The sequence below is a fragment of the Malaclemys terrapin genome, chromosome 24 (assembly GCF_027887155.1).
Source record: "Malaclemys terrapin pileata isolate rMalTer1 chromosome 24, rMalTer1.hap1, whole genome shotgun sequence".
NCBI lineage: Eukaryota > Metazoa > Chordata > Testudines > Emydidae > Malaclemys > Malaclemys terrapin.
This window is the reverse complement of record NC_071528.1, coordinates 8,952,867-8,974,570: the sequence shown is the minus strand read 5'-3', so window position 1 is coordinate 8,974,570 and position 21,704 is coordinate 8,952,867. Positions and strand designations below refer to the sequence as shown.

Here is a 21,704-nt window from a genome sequence, read left to right as displayed (position 1 = left end):
TAAAAATCATATTGATATAGTAAAGGAAAGTTGCTATATTTTTAGTAAGTATCAGAGGGGTAGCCGTGTTAGTCTGGATCTGTAAAAACCGACAAAGAGTCATGTGGCACCTTATAGACTAACAGACGTATTGGAGCATAAGCTTTCGTGGGTGAATACCCACTTCATCAGATGCATGTAAGAGCATTTTTAGTAAGAGCATTTTGAGAGATTCACCTTGCAGCCTCAGCATTAGAAATCTGGCACTTTGTGACTTGTTTTCTAGGAGGAAATGGTCCTTAATCCAAAGAAACTGAGATTTTCCTCCTGGTTTTTACATTTAAGGCCACTTTGTAAATAAAATATGTAACAGTGAAATTAGATGCACACAAACTGTAGGAGAGGCATTTTCCTTTAAGGGTCATTCTGATTTTAATTAAATATCCACAGATTTGTATGGCATAATACAAAGCAAAAAATAATAATAATACATAGTTAACAATCATCTAGGTCTTCTAGCATAAACCACCTAAATACAAACACTTTAGAAAAATGACAGTTCACACATTATTACATGTAGGTATGTTTTGGAGGGCCCACTGCAAAAGAAGAAAACTGAGATTGATTATAATCCCCCTCATATGGTGGCTTCAAAATTCACTTTAACAGTAGCATGCTCTATTTTTGATTGCCAGTAAGTATGGAAATACAAAAGAAAAAGTGTCTGCATTTTTAAAGCAATCTTGCCTGTATATTTCTCCCGCTATCAAGTCAATATCAGCTTAAAGCAACCATTCTTGTATTAACTTTTCTTTTTTCCTAGCCAGGAAGGTGAAATAGAGGAGTGTTGCTTTTAAGAACGTTTAACACTTAGGAATATTGTTTTTCTCTACCAACATGTAGACACATCGGTAAGCAAAGAGTCTTTGGAAAAAGTAGATGGAAAAAATTGCCATGAGGTATGCTCTAAACGGACACTCAGATTTACACAGGACTGATTAGATCACAGACTCTGTCCATTTCGTTTCCTGTGTCTTGTGGGACCAAAACAAAAACTATTGGACAGTCCTGAATTTGGACACATTCTAACAATGCCAGCACACAGTAGTTTGATGGCATACCCCTGTTGACTGCTGCTTAACCCTGGAAAAAATATCTGCAGTTCAGAAGGATTGATCCTGTCTAGCTCATTCTACTGATTTCGTTGGGTTGTCAGTAAAATATAGCGGAACAACAAGTAGATTGGAGAGAAATCACTGAAGCTCTTAGACAAACATACAAAAAAGTTTCCTTCACTGTGGCCCAAGTCCAAAGTTTACTGAAGTCAAAGGGAACATTCCCATTGACTTTAATGGACTTTGGAACAGGCCTTTAGGGAGTATGCATGAATATATTCAAAATTGAATTAGGATGTTTTAAACTCTGCCCTTTAACTATCTCGATATAAAGACCAGAATCTGATTTTTTTTTAGTTTCTGGTTTTCTATGACCTGGATGGTAGAATTCAACCACTAGTAGGTGTGAGTGGAATACCTTGTTGTTATTCTTGGAGCTGGTGTCACAGATGTAAGATAAACTTTCCCTCTGTCAAAAATGTTGCTCCGGATGGACTCAATATTTGAACTAAATCACATAAGTGGTGGAGTCCAGGAGTTGCCTCACCCAGGAAAATGTTTGATAACACCTGTTATTTGATATCACACAGAGCATTCATAAGCCCAAATAACTACTCTTCAGAGGAATAAGGCAGGAATAAGACCAGGTCTACATTAGACCAGGTCTACACTAGAAACTTTTCTGTTATAGTAATTGTGATATTTTTACATTTTTATACCAGCAAAAGCCCTAAAGAAGATCCAGTTATACCGCCAATTGCTGCTTCTGCTGGTCTAGCTGATTTTTGGTTGGGGAACTGATTAAAACCTGCAGCAACACTAGAGTTTTTTGCTAGTAAAACGATACCAACTTAGCTATCCCATTAAACTCTTTCTAGTATAGACAAGGTATTAACTTCATCACTGTCAGACCTCTTTAAGTCAATGGCAAGGAAATCTCGGGCCCTACCTCCAATACTCTTTCCAGTTGGTATTCTGTATAGCAGCATCACATCCAGGCGTAAGCTTTTTGAACGGCAGACCCATTTTGCCTCGGAAAGTAATATTGTTATTAACATGGATGTATTTCTCCAGCATAGAGTAAGAGTGGAGCTTCAGTGAGATGCGTGGAAATAAACCCACCAAAGGCTTCTAATGACATCATTAACCTCAACAGTGGACCTTGACTGATGTCACCAGATTTCTGACACGGCATTATGTGGTACCAATTTGTGCATTTCTAGCAGATCCCTGTACATCTTAGTTCTGCTGTGAGGCCCAGGTATGTTAAATGCCTTCAACTACCTAACAAGTACAGCTGTCCAGTATGACGGCACTTCGTGAAGTGTTATTACTGTCATAAAGCGTATTTTGTTGTAGTTTTTAAACAACTGGTGGAGGACTCCAGGCCTATGCGGTTATACCAGATCCCTGCACTCTCTGAAACTTTGTCCACCATTCTGATTCTCTCTTTTGGCAGGCCAAATTCAACCCTCTTTGAAATTCACTGAGTCTTTCTATTGTCTTCATTGAGAGAATCCAGCTCTTTTTAAAATGAGTGCAGCCATTTTGTGTTGAGTATTTTTACAGTCTAGGGCTCTTCTATTATATTCATGTATAAAAACATTTTAAAATCGCACAAGGCAGTCAATACCAGTCTTAGATATGTGGCTGCATATCTGGTTAAAGGGATACTGCCAACTTGAACGGCACATTTCCATCTCAAACTTTTGTAGCTACTATGGTTACAAGTAATACCTAAAATCCCCACAAGTGAAAGAAGTGATTGATACTTTTTTGTCTCTTTTTAAAATTAACTTTGTGCATTTGACAGTACTGTGTGTATCATCTGTTTCACTTTTTCGCCTGCATAGTCAGGTTTTTTCATATTGAAAAGATCCTTATAAAGACATCAGCTGGGAAGCAGAAAATCTCTCAACACATTTTTAAAAAATTTTTAGGATATCCTGTTTAAAGAGTGCTCTACCAGAAAGTGTAATTTTTTAAAAAAATTAGCTCATTTTACGAAATTCAAGTTGACGTTCTCCATTTCAATGAACTACCTTCCCTGAATGTGCAAATGAAATAGATGATGTACATTTTAATATCCTGAAACCTCAACCCCAATTGTGAAGGACCTACCTACTAATACTTCAATCTCCAGGTCCAGCCTTTCTGTGGTTTCTCTGCTAACGCTGCAAATGATGGTGTTTAAAAAAGTTCACCTATTGCGGTTACTATTCACAATCAACGTTTTAGTTCTCAAGGTCCCAAGATTTTTTTTTTTTTTACCCCAGCAGCATGTGCGCCAGAACAGTGTTAGTCCACTGACTGAGATGTTGTGAACATTTTTGCTGAAGTGTTGAGTTACTACAGATGTGGTATCAAGTATCAGGGGTAGCCGTGATAGAGGTTTCTGGGGTTGGATTTCAAACATCTCTTTAATGTTCTACCAAACCTGCCCATGATATGACTTTACAACTCCCTTCCACCTTTCAATATCATAAGTTTATTGCATTCTTGACTTCCACTGAAATGCAGGAAAGTGTTCTCAGAATGAAAGCGAAAGTCTAGGCCCGTGAATTTCTGATGGCAATGGGGAATTCACATGTTCTGTGCTACGGTAAGAGCTGTAACGATTTATTCTGAGTGTGTTCCAAAGTTCTTTGATGTCGGGGGAGTTTTTCTATGCACTCCAATGGGATTTGGATCAGTCTGTTTGTGGACCAGATTAACCCTCACATATTCTGACTACTGCTTCTTGCCTTGAAACTGAGTGACTGCCGAGTTTTTGGAATGTTTAGTGCAAAATGTTCTTTTTTTGTCTTATTTAGTGTAAAACTCAAACGCCAAAAAAATTGAAGTGCTGCTTTCTTTTGCGTGTAGCACAGAAATCCTACCTCTACAACCAGCAATTGGCCAAGAGTGAAATTTCCAGGAAGCCAGGTGGCTTCACGAATGCTTGGCAAATGAACTGTTACTTCTTTTTAACATGCCTGCAAGAGAAAGCATCAAGTTCTTCTGCTTCTGTGGTTCAGGATATCACTGCAGTTCTCCTCTCCTTCCATGCATATGTCTGTTCAGTAAATAAATCCATGATTGAAGAGTCATGCATCCCACTGAAAACCTTCTGCCCACAATATAGGAGAAACATGCGGAACATGAGAAGATAAGAACATTGGCAAGTATAGGGTGAGCTAGCATACTCTCTGCTCCTCTGCCATTGTTAATGATCGGAAAGAATAAAAAGCAACGCTCTGCATTTTACAGAAAGCCGATTCCTCTGTTCAGAAAATCTTGCTTTGCCAGTATTGCCCTCCTGTGGGGTTTTACAGCAGAGGGAAGTGGTATTAATTTCAAATGGTAACGAACAGCTGGACGGTTGGGGCTCTGTACACAAGATTCACCAGGGACACCAGTTATAAAATGTCTCTTGACCACTGAGATTCTCAGATAATTCTTCAGTTGCAGAACTCATCCATCAGGGGTTTTACCTTGTGCATGTGTAAGATTGTTTGCATAGGCTGACCCTGGGCTAAGCCAGGGGTTTACAAATCACGTTGCCCGATTTCTGCTTGTTCAAATGCTTCTCTCCTCTGCTGAAAAATCCTCACGAGCCCCTAAGCCACGTGTTAAAGTCCTGATGCCATGTCTGCATCGCTTCAGAGCTGAGCACCTGCAGGTCCATACAATTCCCTGTCTTCATATTTGCAAGATTCCCAACCTGGGTTTGTGCTGGTCACACTGCAATCCGCCCTTCGCTCAGACAAGACTCTCACCACCCAGGAAGAGAATGTAGGAACATTTAGCGGCTTGTTTTTTGCAATAGGAGGTATAAAGAGTGGATGATTGTCCAGTGTCATCATCTATATAAAGAAGAGGTGTGAAAAACTTCCCAGTCCATAAAGTTCCTTCATAAGAATAGGTCTTCCTTTGTGCCATGCTGTGAGAAAATGCTTATAGAAGGATTCTGGCTAAGGTGGCATCCGAGATAGAGGATCCTTCTTTCAGAGTATAGTCTTTTTTCTGTGAGAGCCTTATGAAGAGGGACAGAACAAATTAAACATCATCGCACTCACTCATAGATAAATTTCACCATGAGCTAGCTAGCAAGCTGAACCAGCAAGGATGTAGGAGATGCGGGAGCCAGGGATGGGGGAAATGTGTTGGCCAAAGGCTTGGTGGACACTCAACATCTACTGGAAGAAACATACACCGTCTCTGTAAGGGAGGAAAACTCGCTCTTACCAGTTCCTGCGTCAGTTAACGTAGGGCCATCGGAATCGCTATGTGGAGGAAACTGATGTGCAATTGAAAGCAAAAGCGCACAGTGCTGGCCAGCAGCAAGTTGAAGAAGGGGTTTATACATTAAAAAAAATAGACCTCTTCTTTTGGGCTGGTGGCTGTGATGGACTATGGAGTGATGATTATGTGCTAAGAGGAAATAGTGTATATGTTTCCACTATTTATCTCTTGCCACAAGCCATCGTAGAAACAGGAGCCAGTCCTAGAAAGTGCTATTATTGGATTATTCTTTCCTTAAATAAAATGTTTCCAGAAGCTTTAAAGGACTTTGCATCTCTGAGACGGGGGAGGCAGGTTCCTTGATCTTACAGGAGTTGGAATGAGAAGATGACTAGATCTTGTACCAGGAAGGGCATTTACAGTGGGTGGCTGCCGGGCTGCATCATTCTCCGGTTCCATTCATTCCTCGTTATTTCTATTCATGACATGCTAGGAGGGGAGAGAAAGACAGGGACATTTTTAGAGGGCAAATTGTAAGAAATCTTATGCCTTGAAAGCCAAATAGCTAAGCATCCCAAAGAATATGGATATGTGGGAGTTTAATCCTCCATAAAATTCTGCAAGCCAAATACATGTCGGGCCACCTCATGAAGGCATTCCTTTTCCAAAACTCCTATCAGGGCCGGCTCCAGGCACCAGCCAACCAAGCACGTGCTTGGGGCGGCACTTGGTAAGGGGCGGCCAATCTTGGGGTGGTGGGGGGCAGCGCGGCGCGGCGCTTGGCGGGGGGGGGTTCCGGCGGCGCAGTGCTCGGCGGGGGGTGTTTGGCGGTGCTCTGCGCGGGGTGGGGGGTGTGTTTCGGCAGTGCAGCGCTCCGCGGGGGGTGTTTGACAGCGCGGCGCTCGGCGGGGGGTGTTTGGCTGCGCTCCACGGGGGGCGGGGATTTCGGCAGCGCGGCGCTCCGCGGGGGTTTCAGTGGTGCTCTGTGTGGGAGGGGGCTTCAGCAGTTCAGCGCTTCGCGGGGGGGCAGGGGTGTTCGGCAGCGCAGCGCTCGGGGATGTTCGGTGGTGCGGCACTCGGCGGGGGTTTCGGCGACGCGGCGCTCGGCGGGGGTGTTCAGCAGCGCGGCGCTCAGCGGGGGGGTTTCGGCGTCGCGGCAATCGGTGGGGGGGGTTCGGCAGGGCGGGGCGGTGCTGGGGGGGGTATTACGGTGGGGCGGTGCTTTTTTTTGCTGCTTGGGGCAGCAAAAAATTTAGAGCCGGCCCTGACTCCTATTCACTTATATGGCCATTTTGCGGGGTCCAAAACTGCAAAGTTTTATTTGCCCAAAGTCGTGCTTATTCCTGTATGTAGCCCATTGATGTCTATGGTCTACTCATTGAGTAAGAGTGGCAGGGTCACGTTTAATGTGGCCCTTAAGAACGCTAGGTATTTCCTACGCTGTGATCTATACATTCCCTTATGTGCTGTAAATAACAGCTGTTCCACTTTTTAAACATTATGCGTGTTGTCCAGTAGACTTTTAGGGGTTGATGTTTGTTTCCTTCCACCAGTTGTATGATCCTTGACGTTAATGAGCATTTCTAACTGGTGACAGTAACTTCTGATGGCCAGTACTTAAACATAATCAATGCAGGTCACTACTTGGGGCCCGCTGACTGGCCCAGCCTCGCTCCCTGGTAGCAGGGCAGGAGACGATAAAAAGTTCCCTGGCTCATCACTTTTTGCATCTCATAGTACATACTTTCCTGCAGCGAGAGATCATTCGAAGCCCAATCTCTCCACCCAGCAGCTCAAGGACTCGCTAACGCTAAACCCAGCCCAACCCTTCCTAATGGGCCACACGTTTCTCTGCTATTAAACTCCATCAGCAGGATGCTTGTGTCTCCAGCAGGTGTTTGTGTGCTTGAGGATAGTGGGAGCATTAAGGAATGCCAGTCAGGGCGCGTCTACACTGTAGCACTTCAGTGTAAACGCTTGTTACAGCGATGGGAGGGGTTCTCCCACCGCCGTCGTGAATCCACCTGCCCCCGAGGGCGTTGCTAGGCTGACAGAAGAACTCTCCCGGTGACCTAGTGGTGTCTACACTGGGGGTTAAGTCAGCTTAACTACATCGCTCAGGGGCGTGGACTTCTCACATCCCTGGGCGACATAGCTGGGTCTACTTTTGAGTGTAGACCTGGCCCTAGTAATGCTTGATGAACCTCAGCTTAATCCCATGAGGATAACTCTGCTAATTTAGCGAGACCCAGACTAGAGCCAAGATCTTTGTATTCCAACTAATGGCATAATTAAGGGCAACAAAAATGTTGGAAGGGATTTTAAACCTTGTCTTTCAGGGATTAAGCCAATCTCTAACCATTACAGCTCCGGGTGATTCGCCCACAGTGTCTACAGCAGGGTTCTTGCACCTTCCTGGAAAGCATTTGGCACCAGCCACTGTCAGAGACAGATCACTGGGCTAGATGGACCTTGGATGAGATCTAATCTGGCAATTCCTATGTCCCTATCAGTAATATTGTTGCAGCATTTGCTGGTAGGCATGTAAAGACGTGTCATTGAATGGCAGAAAGAACAAAAACAAATGTTAAATTCTGAATTAGAAATAGGTTTCATTCCAACCTGGTTTCCTGATCCTCCCTCGGCAGCACGGGCCTGCTTGGGAGACAAACATTGCAGTGAATACGCAAATCTGCACGACACACCGGTCATCCTCAACTAACAGTCCTAGAGTCTCATGTGGTTCTTTGGAGTTGACACGGGCAGCTCCAGTGGAATCGCCAAGGTTTGATCTTACCCTGGGGAGGGAATAGCAGGAAAACCCACCTTCCCCTTCAGAAGTAGAAAGGAAAGACACTCTGTTAAATAGAGTCGGAGCCAAAGCCGTCAAATAATCATGGCGTGAGGTCTTGACACTGCCGTCTGACATTTGTCATTGCTTTGTGATGATGCGGGAGGGTCATATTCTGCTTCTAGCTGCACCCAGGAGTTGCCCAGGTTTACCTGGCAGCAGAATTTGGCCCTTTCCTTTGCAGTGACGCAACATCAGAGACAAACTTTGCTACACAGTGTCAGGAGACCACTCCGTGTGACGTTGTGGGTCTCTGGCGCCATCCCCTGACCACAGCGTGTTTCCAGCTCTATGAAGTTGAAGAGCACTGCCAGGAATCCATTCAGACAGATGAAAACCAATAACGGAGCAAGATCAAGCTGTTCCATGTATTCTTTATACAGTCACAGTACAGAAAATATTTCAATCTCTAGAACAGGAGATGGGCTCATCAGAGGTGGGACCTGGGGGAGGTGATACAGCGAGGCCAGGTGCCAGGCTTAGAGAATTCGCTAACTTGGACAATTCCCAAATGCCTGGGAATCACACAGCTGTGTTTTAAGGTCATTCCCCAAAGGGCTGTCTGATAGTTTCAGGGGGTGGCGCTTCAGAGAGCTACCCGTCAGCTGCACCCCTCTGCAAATTTCTGTTTCCAGAAGATTGTGGCCACGTTTATGTCTATAAAGATGTTGACCTACACATGTGGGTGGGGTTTTTCCTGGCGTAAATGGGAGGGAGAAACTGGCAAAGGCAAAGTCCCAGGCTGCCATAAGGAATTAAATCTTACCCCAAACGGGGGCTGAACGGCTGTGATGCAATAAAAGTTTGTAAAGTCCTCCCTTTATTCATTGCCTTTGGGCTAAGAGCAAGGTAGAATCAATTTCCCTGCAGGGACAGCATGGATTCCAAAAGTCTCTCGTTTCCTTTCTCACTAAATCTTCTTAGGATTGCCAGGTGTCCGGGTTTCAACCGGACAGTCCAATTGCAGTATCCGGTCAGATGTACTGATCAGACACCAAAAGTCTGGTCACCGCTTGGGGAGGGGGGAGGCACCAGGTCATTAACCATGTTAGTCCCTGCTCAGCCAGGACTGCCTCCTACCTGCATCTCGTGGGCAGGCAGGATCTGTGTCGGGGCTGCAGCTCCTGACCCAGCCCCAGAGCAGAGGGAGGCCAGCTGGTGGGGGGAGAGAGGTGGAGAGGATCGAGTGATGAGGAAGGGGGAGAGCAGTGAGTGACAGGGGAGGGGTGGAGAGGAGCGAGCAGGGGCGGGGCCTCTTGGGAAGAGGCGGAGCAGGGGGTGGGGCCTCACGGGGATACGCGAGGCAGAGGGTGGTGAGGGAGGGGAGAGGTTCCGGCGCTCCTGCTTTAGGGTCCGGTTTTCAGAAATTAGAAAGTTGGCAACCCTAAATCTTCTCTTGGTTGCCGAGAACAACTCTCTCTGCCCCTGGTTTCACATCCTTTGATATGCGAGTCCCCGGATTATCTAGGCCAGAGCTCCCTGGCTTCAGTGACTCAGGAGGGATTTGCATTGTAACATGCTGTCTTTTCACTGTGGTCCATGAACACCCAGTTGAGCAATCACCTGCATTGGGGCGTGGGGTTTGATGGCAGCAATTGACTTTGTGAGCTGCTACACAATAGGATTGTTGGTTATCCTAAGAGCAGATTGGACTTTAGTAGGGTTAGAATCTTCTCGAAGCATGCACCAGCTAAGTTCCATGGCCAAGGGTGTTCCCTTCCTTTTCTTTCTGGAGAGCTTGCTGATTTGCTAGCTAGATTTTCCCCGGTAGCTTTTATCACAATATTTTCAACCACTATTAGCAGCATTACACCATGGAACAGAACTGATAACCATGAACAAGGCAGGAGCTGAGGTGCAGAGTCATTGCATTCAGCTTGCTGACACGTGCAGGGTATTTACCTTTCTTTCTCTGTCATGTCTTGTTTCTCCTCTGCCCTGTAATGATAAAACGTATTTGAAATCTACCGAGTGGGAGCAGCCAACGTGACAGGGATGCACTGGATTCTCCAGCACATGCAGCTTCTAAATCAAGACTGGACATCTTTCTGAACGAGATGCTGTGTGTCCACCTAACGTGATTTGGCCTGATGCAGAAGTTTTCCTAGAGTAAATGAATCACAGAATATCAGGGTTGGAAGGACCTCAGGAGGTCAACTAGTCCAACCCGCTGCTCAAAGCAGGACCAATCCCCAGCCAGATTTTTACCCCAGTTCCCTAAATGGCCCCCTCAAGGAGTGAACTCACAACCCTGGGTTTAGCAAGCCAATGCTCCAACCACTAAGCTATCCCTCAATAGGAGAGGCTCTTCAACCACTGTTATGCAGGAGGTCAAGCTAGATGATCATAATGGTTCCTTCTGGCCTTAAATCTATGATTCTATTAAAATACCGAGATCCAGACCTTTCCATTTTCTCTCGCTTATTACAGATCAATTTCGCCTTTATGGTAGGGTATAGTGTTCTGAAGATGTAAAGCACTATGTACCTATATTGCTTATTACAGTCCTGATGTTGCAGCCATTACTCGAGTGAGTCACCGTGTCTCCCAGGACTAGCCCTTTGCGACTGCTGGCTGCTCTAATTTTACGTTCGTGGCGGTTTTTGAGCTTTAGAGAATCTTGCAGTTTTGTTGTTTGATCAGCTCAAGCATTTTAAAGTAACTGATTACTTCTTCTTTTGACCCTCTGACCGCACTCCTGTCCCTGTTATTTCTTTAGCTGTCCCCCGAAATCAGTTGGGTTTCAGGTCCTGTTGCTCCTCCCCTTAGGCTGGGGGGGCGGATCCTTTAGCAGTGGGCGGGCTTCCGTCCGCCCACTTCCCGGACCCCAGTAGGTACTTCTAATAACTTGGGGCTAGAGCAGGGGTAGGCAACTTATGGCACGCGCGCCAAAGGCGAGCTGATTTTCAGTGGCACTCACACTGCCCGGATCCTGGCCACTGGTCCGGGGGGGGGGCTCTGCATTTTAATTTAATTTGAAATGAAGCTTCTTAAACATTTTAAAAACCTTATTTACTTTACAGACAACAATAGTTGAGTTCTATATTATAGACTTATAGAAAGAGACCGTCTAAAAGCGTTAAAATGTATGACTGGCACACGAAACCTTAAATCAGAGTGAATAAATGAAGACCCGGCCCACCACTTCTGAAAGGTTGCCGACCCCTGGGCTAGAGTCTGGCAACGTGAAACCGTGACCCTAATGGAAGTTTTGCCATTGACTTCAGTGGAGCCAGGACTTCACCCCAGGAATCAATGCAGAGAAATGCAGGCCTGGCAGAATCTGACCTTTAGGCTTGGGTTACACACAGGTTTTGCACCGGTATAACTCTTTCGATTAGGGGGTGATTATTTTTTAATCAAAATAGTTACATTTGTAGTGTGGACGCAGTTATACTGGTTATAAAGGTGCCCTGTACCTTCCTGTAGAAGCTAGACTGGTATAAGCACCTTTCATACCTGGCTAACTGTATCCACACTAGAGGGGGGTTGTAATTATTTAGTACAGTACTGGGAAAGTGATACGATTTTGGGGGCAGAGGCAAGTCCCGAGAGAGGTAAATAGGTTTTTATTTAAGCATGCAGTCCAGCGGTCCCCAACCTTTTTCGTATGGCGGGTGCCAGACGACGAGCCACCGAGGACCATGGCCGGCGGACGAGCATCCGCCAAAAGGCCACCGAGAAGCGGCAACGTCAAGCGGCGTCGCCGCCGAAATGCTGCCGACAAGCAGCGTCATCCAGAGGCGGCGCCGCCGACAATCGGCAGCATTTCGGCGGCAACGCCTCTGGATGCCGCTGCTTGTCGGCAGCATTTTGGCGGATGCTTGTCCGCCAGCCAGTACGCGGGCGCACATAGATGCCCCGGCGGGCGCCATGGTGCCCACGGGCACCGCGTTGGGGGCAACTGATGTAGTCACATGCATTTTCAAATATTGGTCAGTTTTTCAATAGCTCCTTAACTGTGAAGGGTCCATGGAACTGGGTGGCTTTAACGGGTTGGAGGACTGTGAGTGGCCCCTCTTAAAAGATGCTCCTGGCGCCTGAACCGTGGTCCTGCCCCTTGGGCCATCCCTTCTCCCCGAGCAGCAGGGTGTGGCCAACAGGGAGAGGAAGCCAGGGTTCAAGCGCCAGCCAATGTATCAAGATCATTTTGAATTCTAATCCTGTCCTCCAAAGTGCTTGCAACCCCTCCCTGTTTGGTATCATCCCAAAGTTTATAAGTGTCCTCTCTGTGCGATAATCCAGATCATTTGTGAAGATATTGAATAGAACTGGCCCCAGTACAGATCCATGTGGGACCCCACTCAATATGCCCTTCCAGCTAGACTGTGAACCATTGATAACTTCTCTCTGAGTACAGGTTTCCAATCAGTTGTGCATCAACCCTATAGTAGGTTTGTCTAGGTTATATGTCTCTCGTTTGTTTATGAGAGGGTCATGTCGCAGGGCCGTCCCTAGTTATTCTGGGGCCCTACGCAGCCCCCCCCGCGGGGTGTGTGTGGGGCCCCAGGCCTCCACGGGGGAGGAGCAGGGGGGCGGGCCCCAGGCCTCCATGGGGAGGGGGCTGGCTTGGGGGGCAAGGGGGAACCATCCCCCAGCACTCACCGGCGGCGCAGCTGGGCCGGCCCCTTCCCGCCGCCGCTGAGTGCAGGCCTGGCCATGCTGCAGAGCTCAGGGGAGTGGGGAAGGGGCAGGGGCAGGGGCGGAGCTGGGCAGGGGCTTAGGGGAAGGGGTGGAGTGGGGGCGGGGCTGGGGCGGAGCAGGGGTGGGGGTCCTGGGTAAGAGGCGGAGCAGCCCTCATGATAATGGATGCTATTGTCACTAGTTGGGGCAATATATCCTAATTCTGTATTATTGTTTTTATCGGCTGGGATGGCTTAAAACATGGAAATAAAACAAACTAGGATACAATGGGCCCAATTCTCATTTATAGTAAGTCCCCTTTACACCTCTCTGGCCTTAATGAGAGCGTAAATTACATTTCCTGCCACGTTACACCACCGTGGTGAGGTAAAACAGCCTTAAAGAGGCTTTAGGGCTTGTGTGGACAGGAATTGGTTCCTGATTAACTCCACGTGTGGTATTCCAGAATAAGAGCATCCACACACGGAATTAGTCAGGGACAGTTAAGCAGGAACAACTCCTTGTGTAGACCAGCCCTTTGCCTAACTGAGAACTGGGCTCCACAGTTCCACTGCAGGTTTATTCTGGGGGCCTGTTTTTGTGCAGTGTTGAAGTATTAGTTGGGGGACAGGTTCTTCCTAGGAATGGAAGGTGAGGGTTGAAATTACCACAGGGGGCATCTTCACTAGGGAAAACGGTACGTTGTTAACTCAAGTTAGCTAACCAGAGGTAAAGTCAAGTGGGGACAAGGCAGTTGGCAGGTTTCACCCAAGTTAGCAGGTTGAGTTCAAACCTATGGGGAAGCCTGGGGTTTGCATCGTGGGTCTGTTCTGAATGAATATCTGGAGAAGTCAAATACAGACCAAACGGGTTGCCTGGGTTATGAGGAACACAGAATTTACTGGCTGTAACTCCCATAGGAGAAATCTTTAGGACAATAGGAGCCCCATTCCCCCAAAAGCTGATTTTTACCTTTCTTTCCTGGCTTTGGTTCTCTCTTCTTCGTACCTGCAACGAACAAGAGAGATTTCCTTAAATGTCCCCGCAGCATTCACTCTAAAGGCGAAAGAGCCTGGGGCAAGCAATGGCTCCAGAATACAAAGAGTTAATGTCTTCTCTCTCTTGCATTTCCTGCCCGTAGGAATGGAGAAGCTCGAGGCACGGAGAGGGTAGGACTTGCCCAAGGCCAAGCAATGAGTTGAGCTGGGATTAGGCGACAGCCAGGCCTCCTGAATGCCAAGCCTTGATCACAGGTCCATCCTTCCTCTCTGAAGCACGGGGAAACGGTGCACATGGTGAGGAGCTAATGGACGGTGGCCCCCAGAGTTGCCAAGTTTTCAAGTAAGAGCTCCCTGTGATACTTACTGTAGGAGGCAGTCAGGAATCTGGACGTGCTCCATGGGGATAGTCTGCTCCAGTTCTTCCAGACTGTGAACGTACTGGATCTTATTGATAAACTTCACACTGACAGAGGAAAAGAACATGCACCCTTTAAGAGCTTATTCTGACTTTCCCCCTTCATAGAACGGTGGCTAGGCGGGACATACATCCAGATCTGATTGAAGTCTATGGGCGTGTTGCTGTTGATTTCAATGCAACTGGGATGTGACCCAAAACGAAGGCTTCTCTTTAGCCAGAGGCTGCGAACAGTTCAGACAGCTAGAGCGGGGTTCTCCTGCTCCCAACGTCATTCCACCCTTTTGATGGTAACTTTTGCTGGGGGGGGGTGAGCTGTGAGTGCCTCTCCTATGAGTTTTTACACCAGTCTCTACAGTGACCCCTGCTGGGAGAGGCTGGAGCTAAGGCATCTGGGACTTCTCAAAGTACCAGAGCTCTTGCACCGGGTCCTACACTAACTCCTGGGGGGGAGAGAATTTGGCCTAGAGTCCTCCATGCTAGAGCACCCACCCGGCCTACGTCAGGAGCTGGCCCAGCCGTTCCTTTAGTTGTTATAAGAACTGGATAAAAATAAAAACAAAAACAAAAAAACCCCCTCCAGCAGCATTGGGACACCTTTCCCCTCTCCCAGTGAGCAAATTTCCTGCCACAAAAATCCAGCCTCCCTTTCTGGCTGCCTCAGTAGGGTAACAGGAACACAGAGCGAAGGTCCATCAAGCTTAGTATCCTCTCTCTGACTGTGGCCAGTGCCAGATGCTTCAGAGGAAGGGGGGAGAACCCTGCACTAGACCCAGGTGGGCTAATCTGCCCCTTTGTATAGCCCTCACCCTGCTCTCTAACATGTAGAGATTAGCACAAGGTTTAATTGCCTTTCCAAAACCCACTGGGATGCGGGAGAGTTCTTTGTTCACCTGATGAAGGGCCTGGATATCGCCAGCACGGTCCGGATGAACCACGAAGGATGCACAATGATCAAAGCTTTCAGGTTTTTCCGTAGCCTGCGGAAAGGCCAGAGGCGAGAGGTTAGACGCAGAACTCCTGGAGGCCCCCGTGGGACTCCGTGGATTTCACGGATTTACTCTGGTGCCGGGGCAGAATTGGGCCCACAGGATCACATACGTTAGAGAAGGAGAAGACCTGCTAGGGCAGAGTCCTGCCGCCTTTAGCTGTTGTAGGAATGTTCCTACACCTCACCCAGGCCACTCTGATGATAATAGGGCCTCCACCACGTCCGTTGGAAGAGGAAAGAGAAAATCTGTTCCAGTCCTAAAGCAGCAACAGGCTAGTCACACAAAGGGTCTCAGGCTGGTCCTCTAACATTAAGGTGCCTAGAAAATCGCTGGGATTCACAGAGCCTGAGTTCGGGGCCTGGGCTCGCTGTACAATGAATGGGGCGAGACAGGCGCCTCAGAACGGGAATCACAAAAGCCAGCACTCTAGGAGGTTCCTTGCCCAAGCTAGCTAGAGGGAGTGTCCTACCCCGCCCCTCTCATGGAGATAAATTCCTCCTTCTGCCTGGGATTTACCAACCTTCTAGTGAAAAAGTTTTTCCTAATATCCAACCTAAACCTCCCCCACTGCAACTTGAGACCATTACTCCTTGTTCTGTCACCTGGTACCTCTGAGAACAGTCTAGATCCATCCTCTCTGGAATCTCCTTTCAGGTAGTTGAAAGCAGCTATCAAATCCCCCCTCACTCTTCTCTCCTGCAGACTAAATAATCCCAATCCCAATCCCAAATACATGCTTGTATTTAATACTCCTGTGAAATATAACCAATAGAAGGGACGACACAGCATCAAAGTCTAATGTGAAAACGACCCTGTGTTTTCTTGTTTATGGACCCCCTGGTCTGTACATGCTGCATCTTTGTCTTCATATACACCTCTACCTCGATATAACGCTGTCCTCAGGAGCCAAAAAATCGTACCGCGTTATAGGTGAGACCGCGTTATATTGAACTTGCTTTGATCCACCGGAGTGCGCAGCCCCGCCCCCCCCCCCGAGCACTGCTTTACTGCGTTATATCCGAATTCGTGTTCTAGCGGGTCGTGTTATATCGAGGTAGAGGTATATAACAACGTGGGGCAGGTTGCGAAGTGTGAACACGGTAATCAGCAATGAATGACCAGTGAGTGGAAGGAGGAAACAGGCCCCACAGTTCCTCCTGCGGGGGCCCATTCAGCGCTGCAGGCTGGCTTTCCTAGTGCCTCACTTTGAAAGCGTCCCGGTGCCTCCTGGGAGATGTGGAGTGATACCAGGTGAGAAACAATTCTGCTGACTGTCCCCTTTTGGCTCGGAGGGATGGATCCGTGCCCACGGGACTTGCCGTGCTCAGCAGTTCATCTGCTGCTGCTTTATCTGCACGTGAAATCCCACCCCGTAGAGGTGGGGTCCCAGTCCTCTGTATGCCTCCAGTCCTAACATACCTTACGTGGGTGTATAAGAGCCAGAATCAGGTTTACAGCTTTGGGGCTGAGTCTCATTTCCACGAAGGCTCCTTTGCATTGTTTTGGTGGCGTCTTAAGCTGCGTGTATAGTGCAGTGGACCATCATGGAAATAACCTGCCCACAGAGGGCGGTTCCTCACCTTCTGTCTATCATCTGGTAGCATTTCTTCAACCAGCCCAGGCCCGGCATCCTCCGACGTGGTGTGGCTCCATTCAGGTACACGATCATGTAGTCCTCGGCCACCAGCAGCTCCAAGCTACTGATCACGTACCTATCGGGTGGCAATCCAAAGCAGCCATGGGGTGGGATTGCTTCAATACATACAGCGGGGTTTCTGTGTTTATTTGTACGTACCCTCTCCCCCAGCCCCACCAGGCTGATCCTTCTCCAATCTATTCTGACCCTGTATTGTGACCCAGGTCGCTGTCTTTGGCCACAAGAAGGTTCAAAGGAACCTTGTAACTGAAAAACTGACCCGTCTGGCTTTGTGGGTTTTGAGACTTGGAGAAGATGGTTCAAATCCACCGTGAGGCACCTTTGCAGGAGCCACGGAGGGGTGTGTTTAGGTGGGGCCTAGAGATCAGGAACGGTGGTCCATACGTTTATGTCCATAAGTTCCTTTGCACAGCAGTAGCCTCCGATGGATAATTTCTACTCTGGGCATGCATTTATGGCTGGCCAGCATACGGGCGCACCTTAATGCTATATGTGAAGCTGCTGTGAGGTATCTGTGTTGGGTCAGAATTTGGACCATTGGGCATGTAGGAGGACACTGTAGACATCAGGTTATCCTGTAGTATACAGCCAGATACACAGCAGTACCCTGTACAACTGGCATGGATTCCACCTTGCCTAGTTTCCCAGTTGAGATGCTCTATGTAAAGTCCCAGTGAGTGGCACAGACACTGAGGTTACCCCGGGGACCTGGGACACTTCTTGCCTCCCCTCCATCATGCAACTTGGCGTAGTCACTTACAAGAAGAGGTTCTCCATGATGTAATGGTAATCAGCTAGATTGCTGTCTGGGAGATAGCAGGCAGCAAAGACAATGATAGCATTGAGCCCTTCTCCGTAGTACCCTAATAGAGAAAGAGATGGACAGCATGGCCACTTGAGTGAGGAAGAGGCAGGAGGTCAAAACGGAAAACAACAAAGTGCTTCTGCCGCCAGGCCTGTGGGTCACCATCCCATCCACAGAGAAGTGTCCTGACCCTGCGCTGAATTCCCATTGACCTCCATGCAGGAGGAACTATGGAGGATCGTGGCCTGGGAGAGAAGCAACGAAACGTTTGCTTTGTTTTATTAGTTTATGAAGCTCCTGTTGCTATAGCAGCTCAGGGCTTATTTGTAAATAACTACGGCTTGCAGAGTGCCACAAAGCTGTGCGGAGGAGGATTTTGGCAAATCCCCAAGGAAATTGGGTTCCAGAGGTAGAGGCCATCGACTGAGAGCGCCCAATTTATGAGCCAGTCCATGAAAAATTTTACCCAGGGGATGAACAACAACGGCCTCCCAGTTGATCTTAACTTGCTCCATCAGGCCCCATATTCAGCATGGTCAGTCTTTGGAGATAGACCAGTCTTTGTATTTGGGGGATATATGGTCCATGTCAAAGCACAGGACAAGAAGCGCTATTCCTGGCTGTACCATTGACTCATTGTTAGCCACGAATTTTCAAAAGTGGCCATGACATCTGGTGCCTTAGTATTTGGGTATCCAACCTGAGACACCAGGGGCTGGTTTTCAGAGTTGCTTAGATCCTGCAGCTGCTGTTGACTTCAGTATAAGTTGAAGGTGTCCTGCCCCTCTGAGAAGGACCAGACCCTAGATCTATTGCTGCCATCAGTTCCTGTATGCTTTCTATTATGTAACTAGGTTTTTTTGGGTGACATACAGAGCTGGGTGGAAAATGGTTTTCCGATCCCTGGAAGATTTTTGATATTTTATCCTGTCCTAGGATGAAAAATCAAAATCTTGAAAATTTTTGCAAATGAAAAAATTAACAAGACCTCCAGTTCCGGTCAATCCAAACATTTGGTTTCGACCTTTTTAAAATTTGTTTTACATTGAACTATGAATTAACTTAAATTTTGAAACAAAAAGTCATTTTGGACCAAACGAGGGAAACTTTGAAAAGGTCAAAACCGGCTTTAGTGATGTGAATGGTGCTGGGCAGAGCGGGATAGCTCCCTTGTACGATATGGGGAACCGGCTCTCTTTACTGATGGCCAAGACAACCAGTTGCTCATGGGTGGCGGGTATCAAAGGCCGGGGGAGGCTGAGCTCCCCAACCAGCCTTGTGTGGTCCTGCCCACGCTCTGTCCCCAGGCTCCCCCCTGCTTCCCAGCGCTCTGCAGCTCTTCCCCCGTGGCCTGGGCCCCAGGCTGGGGCTAATGGGGGCCGGCCTGTGGCCAAGGACTCCGGGCGGCTGGAGCCGGTGCACATGCTTGCCTGCCCGCCCAGTGCTCTGGGGTTGGGGTCGCTGGGGGCTGCACCGCCTGCCCAGTGCTGGGGGGCTTTGTGCTCCGGCAGGGGAAGGGGGAGAGGAGGGATGGGGCCTCGGTCACAAGGGGCGGGCCGGAGCTAGCCTCCCTGAGCCTGTGGTTCACCCGCCGCCCATGCAGTTGCTACATCTCTTCCAGCCCTATCATCCCAAGAAGCAACATTTTATAAGAAAGGCCAACAGGCCAGTGCATTTCTGAGGCACCATGGTCTTCCTAAACCTCACCTCCATGTGTCACCACTTTCATGTAGGGTTTGATCATCTGCAGATCAATGCGGTGTTCCTGCTCCCCAATGATAACCGTCCTCCACAGTCTCCCATTGGTAGCGCTGCCGTCTTCCACCACCCCATCCCCAAAGAGGTCTGCGCTGTTCCCGGGCATGTTCTTGGCTGTGGCCACAGGTGTGTCATCTGGAAGAGGGAAAGTGAAAACGCTGGTGAGCTTCTCCTGGAGACTGGACAGAGGTCTAAGGTGCTTATCTAGGCAGGGCTGTAACGAAGGGCTAGTCTACACTGAAAACTTATATCGGCATAGCTATGTCTCTCCGGGTGTGAAAAATCCCCCCCTCCCCATAGCAACACAGTTCAGACAGTTCAGACGACATCCAGATTCAGAATGCATGCATTAAGAATACAAGCTGGAGCCCTGCAGGACAATGAAAGACTGTGACAACCACAAACGGAGAGCCTGTCACCTCAGGATGGGATGCAGAGATATTAATTTCTAGACACCATTAATGACGGCCAACTGAAGCAGCAAAGCCTGGAACCCACAACGGGAGAGGCAATTCTTGCTTTAGTCCTAAGTGATGCACAGGATCTGCTCCAAGAGGTGACCATAGCTGAACCTGTCAGTAATAGCGACGATGATGTAATTAAATGTAACATCCTGGTAGCTCCATTGACTTCACCGGAGCGCTGACAATTGACTACAGCTGAGCGGTGCCATACCGTCAGCCCTGAACGTACTGAGGGCAAACGCTATACAATGGAGCTACATGTCACAGCCAGGGCCACCGAGAGCGGGTTCGGGCCCCGGTGAAAATTTTTTTCGGGCCCCCCCCCCAAGGGAGGACGGGCTAAACAGGGCCGACAAGACCGGGGGAGGGGAAGCCGGGGAAGTCGGGCCCCCTTCCGGAATTTTTTCAGGCCCCCCAGCAAGGGCGGACTGGCTGAACAGGGCCGACGAGACGGGAGGGAAGCCGGGCCCCGGTAATTTGTACTGGCTTTCCCCCCCTCCCCCCTTCGGCCCTGGTCATAGCTGGAGAACAGCAGAGTCAAAAGAAAGAGGGTTGAAGTTAATCCAAGACAAGCCCCAAGTCCTAGCGAAATCCGCCCCACGTTGGCCTTTTACCTTCCCATTCCAGTTCATTCCCATTGCCCAGGAACTCCAGGGAGTCCGTCTCATCCGGGGTTTCGATGTCATCCACGTTGATGTCCAGGTCGTCGGGCGTGTCCAGGAAGTCATCGGACAGGATGGAACCCTCACTTTGGTCCAGGGAAATGTTGATTTCAGGGGCTATGAGCGTCTTGCGCTTCCGATGAGCCCCGTTAAAGTTCAAAGTGTTAGGGGGAGCTGCATGGAAAGCGGAAAGTAAGCGTCAGCTTGTCCTGATCATCCACCTTGCAGCAAGACTTTGCTTTGCCAGACCCTTGCATCTGCGCAGCAGCCTTACACGCCTGTGCAGTGAGTCGTTTTATCCCCATTTTAAAGGGGGGTTAAACTGAGGCACAGAAATGTTAAGCACGTGTCCAAGCCAAGAGAGTGAGTCAGTGGCAAGAGTCAGGAGTAGAAGGCAGGTGTCCTGACTCACAGCTCTCTGTTCTAATGAGGTCCCGGCACACTACAAAATACAGCCCTACTTTTGAAGTGCTCACAAAGTCATCCCTCGCCGAGCTGGGCGGGTTACTGAGACTGAACTTTCTCTGGGTCCAGAGTCTCTGTTCAGCTAACAACACTTAGCATTAACATAGTGCTAAGTAATTGATCTTCACAAGCCCCCACGAGGCAGGTCAGAATCATTATTGCCATTTTAGAGATGGGGAAACCGAGGCACAGAGGCCCTAGCTATACCGAGCAGGAAACTATGGCTGAAAAGTCGATTAAAATATAAATAACCATAAGAATAGACCAATTTGGGGCCCGATGATGCTAGCACCCGTATTTGAGCCTAGTTAATACCCTGATAATTGTTTGGTCTCTGGAACCCTTGCTATGGCTGATGGGTGACGGTGGTTTGCTGACATCACGGAGGAGGCAGCCTGGGACAGTGAATTAAATAGATGGCTGTGAGGAAGAAATTCCTGAGTGCTCATTCTGGCTCTGCCACTGACGTCCAGGTAGGGCCTTAGCCCAGTCACTTGTGCTCTCAAGTCCTGTCTATGATGCGAAACACGCTCTCATCTTAGGGGAAGTCTACTCTCAATAGCCAACCTCAAGGAAAGCTGCAGAGCTCAAAGCATGGGGGTGAACAGAGCAACTTTTCCCTAAAGGATAAACTAACCAGATAAAATGAAGCGAGGGAACGAAGATGGTTGGGGCCACTAATGCAACCGTCTT

At 48.3% G+C, this 21,704-nt stretch overlaps 1 protein-coding gene across 2 annotated transcripts in view; it reads right to left on the bottom strand.

Annotated features, from left to right (window-relative positions):
- Positions 1 to 428: 428 nt before the first annotated feature.
- The window catches only part of ATCAY (ATCAY kinesin light chain interacting caytaxin), a 31,977-nt gene continuing 10,701 nt past the window's right edge, over positions 429 to 21,704 (bottom strand). The window contains exons 4-13 of one of the 2 annotated variants that reach the window (XM_054013965.1): positions 20,499 to 20,720; positions 19,370 to 19,555; positions 17,618 to 17,720; positions 16,781 to 16,912; positions 15,102 to 15,188; positions 14,158 to 14,256; positions 13,765 to 13,800; positions 10,072 to 10,107; positions 7,941 to 7,976; positions 429 to 5,807 (exon numbers count right to left, since the gene is read on the bottom strand). In XM_054013965.1, coding sequence (XP_053869940.1) covers positions 5,798 to 5,807; positions 7,941 to 7,976; positions 10,072 to 10,107; positions 13,765 to 13,800; positions 14,158 to 14,256; positions 15,102 to 15,188; positions 16,781 to 16,912; positions 17,618 to 17,720; positions 19,370 to 19,555; positions 20,499 to 20,720 — 947 coding nt within the window. In that variant the 3' untranslated portion in view covers positions 429 to 5,797. The remainder of the gene's footprint in view (positions 5,808 to 7,940; positions 7,977 to 10,071; positions 10,108 to 13,764; positions 13,801 to 14,157; positions 14,257 to 15,101; positions 15,189 to 16,780; positions 16,913 to 17,617; positions 17,721 to 19,369; positions 19,556 to 20,498; positions 20,721 to 21,704) is intronic. The other variant, XM_054013966.1, reaches the window with a different exon arrangement.